The 7130-nt window shown below is 37.9% G+C and overlaps 1 protein-coding gene across 1 annotated transcript; it reads right to left on the reverse strand.

The window, feature by feature from the left end:
* Positions 1 to 6092: 6092 nt before the first annotated feature.
* Positions 6093 to 6648, reverse strand: LOC149834052 (uncharacterized). Its single transcript, XM_090009271.1, has one exon. It carries the CDS (start codon positions 6646 to 6648, stop codon positions 6223 to 6225), a length of 426 nt encoding a protein of 141 aa, XP_089865397.1. The 3' UTR covers positions 6093 to 6222.
* Between the last annotated feature and the right edge of the window lie 482 nt (positions 6649 to 7130).

Raw genomic sequence — 7130 nt, forward strand, 5'->3', positions numbered from 1 at the left:
ATTAGTTGAAGCATGAACTCATATTTTGTCATGAACATACATGCATTTACATGTGTGCATGGGCATGCTCCATAATATGAATATATTTTCGATAAAAGATTTTGATTGACCAATTCATGTAATTACCAAAGTGATCTGAGTTGTGTTGATTGTGAATTCTTTGGATCGTATTAAGATTCATTATTATGATTGCGTATGGATTTATAAAACATCGATTCTACTTAAAGGTAGTCGTTGTATTCTAAATTCACACAAAGATTAATAGTAGATATATATTCCAGGCCATGAAGCATGTTCGTACCCAAAGGTACAATGCTGAATTGCCTCATAGTTACATAGTCTGTTAGTTTCATCAACTAAAGTCAATTCCTTGAGAATTGAAGAGACGAAACAACTATGAGTATTGTCGTTTCCACCAAAGTGGAACAATTATGACACAACTATGCTTGTCTTAGAAAATATAAAAATAAAGGATCTCACTTTTACATTTTTATCACGAGTCTCGTCTGAGCAATAATAGTAATGTTTTTCTATTTTTTCGTTCCTTGTTGTATTAGGTTCTTTCCTTGTCGACGGTTCTAGTAATATCTCTATTTTAGATGAATCAAATTTTTTCAGTGATCACATTTGTGTATATGCATTTTATTCTCTATTGCTTTGTATATTTTTTATTTTGCATAAAAGATCTCTCATATGGGTTACAGAGAATAGAAAAATGATAATATTTAAAGGACCAATAGAATAGGTAAACGACCAACCTATTCATAAAGTTAATTTTAACACGCTAAAGCACTAAAAGTGAATTAGAGTGTAGTACATAAAAAGATGACATTTCATAAAGCAGTGTTCATCTCCATGACTCATATGATTCATTCTTTTGATAAAGGGTAGCATGTGAATCCACATGAAGAATTAAATCGAGATAATGGTATAAACTTCAATTTAATACACTTTTGGTGTCAATGAGTCAAGTGGGAGAATGTTGGATATAACGGATTTGGGTCGAACCCATTGGGTGACCTGGTTTGACACCATTAGTGGGCCACATAATGGGGAGTTAGTGGGTGGGAGTTACGTGAATGTGGAGAAACCACATTCACGTAACTGTCTCTTTCCCCCATTATATAAGGGGTGTAGGCTGCCATGAAAATGATGAGAGATTCATAGCTTTTAGCCTACCCCAAATTTCACATAAGGTTTACATGGTATAGGGTCCTACTCACCGTCGACCTAAGGCCTGGGCTCATAGTGGGCATCGACCAGTTGAGGAGAACCCCAAGCATCAACACTCAAACACCATGGCATCTTCAGGTATGCTTTCTATGTTTGATTCTATAGATATGTCAACAGTGACCTCATAAATGTAGTCAAAATCTTAGCAACGCTTTATAAGAGGAATCAAAAGAAAAGATGCATGAAAATAGCAGACACATGAGAGACCAACAAAAGAGACAATATTTGATAAAGAATGAGAGGATAGAAACAAAGGTGAAAAATAAATTTCATTACCCTGCTACCGAAGAAAGATCAGTATGAGATGAAGAGATACTAAGATCAATAGCAAATGGAGAGACATTGTAAAACCCACACTTAAATATGAAGTCTCTTCCTCTTCCCCACGTATGTAGCTAGTGGGGAAGTTAAGAGACCCCATATTTAAGGGGGATAATGAGAGGCTCTTCCTCTCCCCATGTTTGAAGAAGTGGGGAGAAGGGGGAAGACCTCCCCTTAAATGGGGTTCTCATGGGTTCTATATAAAGCCATGAACCCTCTCTATCCTCATCAATTCACAAAGCGAAAAAAAAGTGAGAGGGACGTGAGGGAGAGATGAAAGAGGGTGATCGAGAGGTGTCGTCCGACATGGGGAAGCCACCAGTAGGTAAACCCTTCTTTCCTTGTTTAAATTAAGTATGAGTGAGAGGGAGATGAGGCTGGCAACCAACCTTGGGTGGTATCTGGTGTCGTCTGAACGCGAGAGGAAAAGCATGGGCGAGACAGAGTGTGGCACCTTTGTCTCAACCACCAATGTCAGCCACCATAGAGTAGGTGGTGAGACAGAGAGTGGAGCCCTCTGTTTCGGCTGCTGACATAGTCGCTGTGAGTGGAAAGGGGTGAGACAGAGGGTGCCCACCCTTTGTTTCAACCACTGACAGGTTCGTCATGAGGAAGAAGGGGCGTGACAGAGCAACCACTGTGGTTGTTGGTGTCCCTGTTGGGGGGGAGAGTGTGGTCGGTGGACAGAGGGTGTGAACCTATGTCACGATTATTATAACAATACAGTCAGACTTGGTCTGGCTCTAAACTAGACAGAGTCAGCCAGACAAGTCTAGTTGAAATGTTATCAGACTAACTTGGTTTAGGTGTAATTCAATGGTTATATATATATATATATATATATATATATATATATATATATATATATATATAGAGAGAGAGAGAGAGAGAGAGAGAATCGACATAAAAACTATCTTGCTTTTCTTATCATGAACTAAACCCAATCATATTGGGTCTGGGTCCAGTTTCAGTTATCTAAAGGGGTCCCAAGTCCAGTTGAGTTTGGGTCTAGTTCAAACCAAATCTAGATTGTACTGAGTCTGGATCTTGTTGGTACCAAACAGAGACCAAAAAGGCTTTGGGTTAGGTTGTACCATATGGAAACCAAACTGGATCTAATTCAGTTTGTACTAAATTGGATTTGAATCTTGTTTGCTATAAAAGGTTTGACAACTGAATCTTTTTAGGATCAGTAAGGACCAAACCCAGACCAAGTTGAGTTTGGATAAAATTCAGTAAATATAGAAATAAGTGAGTAAGAATGAGAAAATAACCTGGAACAGTATCGTAACTCATGGATATACTTGTCGGCTCTCTTCTGGTCGGTCTCAAATAACCTGGAGCAGTACCACTCAAGGTTATAGAACTTGATAGTATAGTCGATATGACTCGTATTAGCTTGCTCCAATTCTAGAAACTCCATGTTCTTCTGGTTTCTAGAGTGTATGGAAAAGTAATTATCTAGGAAGGTCCTTCGAAAATCACTGGGTCCCCTCGACATAGGAGTCATCTATCTATTCACACATAATTAACATAATTCGATTGTATGTAAGAAGGCAAAATTTTTACTTTGTACATATATTGCAAAGCACACAAACACACATCGTCATAAGCCTTCGAGTCATGAGTTACCATTTATATTTGACAAAATATTTTTTTGATGTTAGAATTTAGAAAGTAATACTTATAGTGCGATATCGTGAGCATGATGGATCTTGAACTAGTTTTTTCAGACTTAGGCTCTGATACCAATTTTGTAACGCCCTGAATTTTTAAAACAAAACTTTGTCCAAATTTCATTAATTTTTTTTTCTTTACAGCAGAATTGAAAAAGGCTTTAGTAGTAGAAATAAACGATATTTAGTCATCGATTTTAAAAGATGTCAGGTAAGTTACAATTATATGGCCAATCTCTTATTGTCCACCAAAATATTTCAATTAAGCAAACCAAAATGTGTTATTTATTACAAATAGTATTGCTTGGTAAAACAATATTAGATAAACTGGGTTTGTAAATAAAATGTCCAACAAAGCTTGGAGAAACCCTATATCTTGTTGCGCCCTATTCCACATCACACTGCAGGTCCAGTACCTATATCTCACATAAAACGGGGTCAAAATCGTTTTTGGTCTGGTAGAAAAGCAATCCAATTCTAACAAGTAATATATTGAAAACATAAAAGGCCACTTAAGGGTCACAATTAAAAATATTGTATCTCAAGTCTCCATGACTTAGCATATTAGTATCCTCGATCTATGATCTGCTTGCTACTCGGCTTCGGGTTTCAATGATTTAACTAACAAAAAAAATGAAGGATATACCCAGTTTCAACCTTGTGGAAAGGGTTTCCAGTAGGTTTTCGAACTGTGGTTATCCCATGTCAGCTTTAAGTAAAAACTTAATTATGCTAATATCAAATTAAATCATGGGGAGGCTAATTAGCACCATTTGAAATGGGGTCCTATAAACATGTGCATATCAAACAATTCTTAATTAAAAGTGCACTAATTAAGCCTTGGTGACAACCACGATAGATGAATTCTCAACTGGTTTGACCCATAATCCGGGTCCAAGTATTAGATGTATGTACTGGGCGTGAGTCCGAGTTCAATTCTTGTAGCATGAGCAGCTCTAATCTTGGCCCAGATACAATTGGATCTAACTGAGGCTGGCCAGGTTCTGGATTTTGGACCAAACCCTAAAATTGAATCAAAACCCATGTTCATATTGACAATCCCAACATTCCTTCGATAATATTGTAAGTCCACATACAAGTCTTTCAAGGCTGGATCCAGGGTAGGGACACAAGCATCAAAATTATGCCCAGGTGGACCCACTTAGCATGGCTGACCCAGTCTGGTTGGCATGTTGGACCTGTTTGAATGGTTCAAAACCGAAGAAATTGACTCTTTCTATTCGTGCATGGCACGTGGAAATCATAATAACAGGGGATGCATGAATTGACTGAGATTGTATAGCAACAGTAGTGCACAAAGTTGGCGAAATAGCATTCAAGTATTCCGAAGACTTGTTTGACCTCCATTGGTGGCACACACAGGTTAAGAATTTGCAATTTCCTGTTTGGAAGTTTTCTATATTTAGACGAGTCTATGATGGTGCTGTTCATTAATTATTCAACCATGAAATCAAAAGAGATTAAAGTTCCTTATAGACCAACTAACCTGTAAGACCAATTAATGCATGGAAAATTTTACAGTATCTATCTACCCAGTTGTCATTCCTTTCTTGGACTTGAATTCATGGAAATCATTTATATCAATATGAGGTGAAAATTCAGCTATACTGTTAATAGTGAGGTGAAATTGAGTTTTTTATTTTAATCTTTTTTTGGTAATCTATTCTAGATGATGTCCTTTTTCAACATTTATTATAAAGAAACCTTAGTTCGGAGCCCACAAGTTGGATTCGGTAGAGTAAGTAGCACTAATTCCTTTAAAAAAAAGTAGCACCAGTTAACAGTAGGATTCGGATTTGTTATGGGATTTGCACCTGAATTCAATTTGAGTCCAAAACAAATTCAAGTCCAATGGATATCCAAATTTAGGGATGTAAACACGTCAGACTCAGGTTGGATATAGGCATTACTGGGTCCAAGCTAATCAGATCTGACTTGATCGGAATGGGATTTGAATTGATCAACTAAAACTCAATTCAGATCTGGATCTAGCATTACACATATTCAGATCTGTGTTTTAGCCAGATTCAGATTTTAATCTGATTCAAACTCGGATTCCGATGCAAAACTCAATAGTGAATCCAAATATGCTTATTAATAGGATCCAACTTTGGCTACTGAACCTGGCTAAATCAATGGACTCGGATTCAGATTGGACATCAGATTACAACTGACCCATTGACATCCCTATCCAAATCCGGTAACATGCAAAAAGTAGATCTGATTAACTGTTTTAAGCTAGTTGGATCCCAATTTTGCATTGATCTCTTTCATCTTGATTCCAATATGAATCCGATTAAGCTGTATCCAATTAAGTTAGATTCAGCAAATGCCAAAAAAATACACAATACACAATTGGTTGTTGGTTGGGACATCATACGGGCAACCTCAAGGTCGAGCTGGGTCTGAACATAAATATGTCTGAACCAAACAAACAAACAAACCACGCATTTGTTATTCCTTCTGGTCCGGCTCGGCTCGGCACAGCTCAGCTGGGTTCGGTTCGGTTTGATCTTATTCGAGCAATTGTTATTCGTGTTTTACTTGCCAAACCTATTTTATGAGCTAAAACAAGCTCTTTATGAGCTGAACATCATGTGTCGATCCACGACCCGTTTAATCTCTCGGCCTACCCTTCCATCATAGTTGTTAAAAAGCCATTTTTAGATAAGCGCTTAATTTAAAGCATATTTTTCCATTCAAATAAAAGAAAAGCCATCGCTCTTGCCACCTTGAAAGTAAAGATTAAGAATATCATGTGAAAAGCCTCTTGCAATAGAAGCAACTTTGATTAGATATCATTTTATTTTTTTGGTACGCCATGAATTGAAGATATGCACAAGATAATCTTAGAATTAAAGTATCCTATTACAAAATCATATCCATGGCAAAAATAAATAAATAAATAAAAGAATTCATAAGTAACATAAAGACAAATATATAGTCCCTCAATCTAAACCTAATTAGTTTTCTAGCGGTGAACAACAACATTTGCAATCCCCTTGACAACCTCAATTAAATTGAAGAAAACTACAATCAGAGACGTGGGCACGCTCAAGCATACCAGCACCAGCATCCCCAGGCCCAAACTGGGCCTTGTGCTCATCAAAAACCTCTGCAACATCCCGACGGCTTCGCATACATCCGTATCGTACGAGACATAATACTTCTTCTCCCAGTCCATCCAATGAGAAGGGGCCTCAATGCTCCCCTCCACCATCTTCAGCTCATGAATCCTCTTCCTCAGAATGATCATGTTCTCGTCGACCTTCCGGCTACGATCATCAGGGTCTCTTTGCGATGTCGCGAGCACCCACAAACGTGTTCGTCTAGTACTAGTTTTAGAAGGTTGGCATAAAACCAATGGCCTGAAAACCAGAGAAGAGGTTGCTTCCATGGTGGTGGTGGTGGTGGTGGTGATGGTTATGAATGTTTTTGAGTTGGGTGAGGGAGGAAGGGGGGTTGCTATTTATAGATTTTTGGATTTTATTAGTGATGCCATATTCATGTGATGCTTAGGAGACAAGTATGAGTGCTTCTCTTTTTACGCGTTTTGTGGCTTAACTTGAGCAAATTATTGGTAGACACAAGATAGTGACGTGTGGCATGGGCATCTGATTAAGCACTTTATTAATCATTTAATTAAGATAAAAAATGTGATTACTGGCAACTGATAGGGGTGGTGGTGTGGCAGTGCGTGTGGGCCATAGCTAATGGCCAATCCCTTGACCCTTTTTTTTTTTGTATCTTATGCGTGTTTCCCTGCAACCAAAGCTTGGTCACCTAGGTAAAGTTGGCAAGGCTGGTCACCAAAGCTATGCCCCTTAACAAATGTAGGTGATATTAGAAAATAACGTGATTTTATCGTGATAACTTCAA

The sequence above is a fragment of the Nuphar pumila genome, chromosome 6 (genome assembly GCF_984573655.1).
Source record: "Nuphar pumila chromosome 6, dmNupPumi1.hap1.1, whole genome shotgun sequence".
NCBI classification, from domain to species: domain Eukaryota; kingdom Viridiplantae; phylum Streptophyta; class Magnoliopsida; order Nymphaeales; family Nymphaeaceae; genus Nuphar; species Nuphar pumila.

Excerpts from the sequence above, each read along its gene's own strand:
- LOC149834052 (XM_090009271.1), bottom strand. The coding sequence starts at position 6,648 with ATGGAAGCAACCTCTTCTCTGGTTTTCAGGCCATTGGTTTTATGCCAA.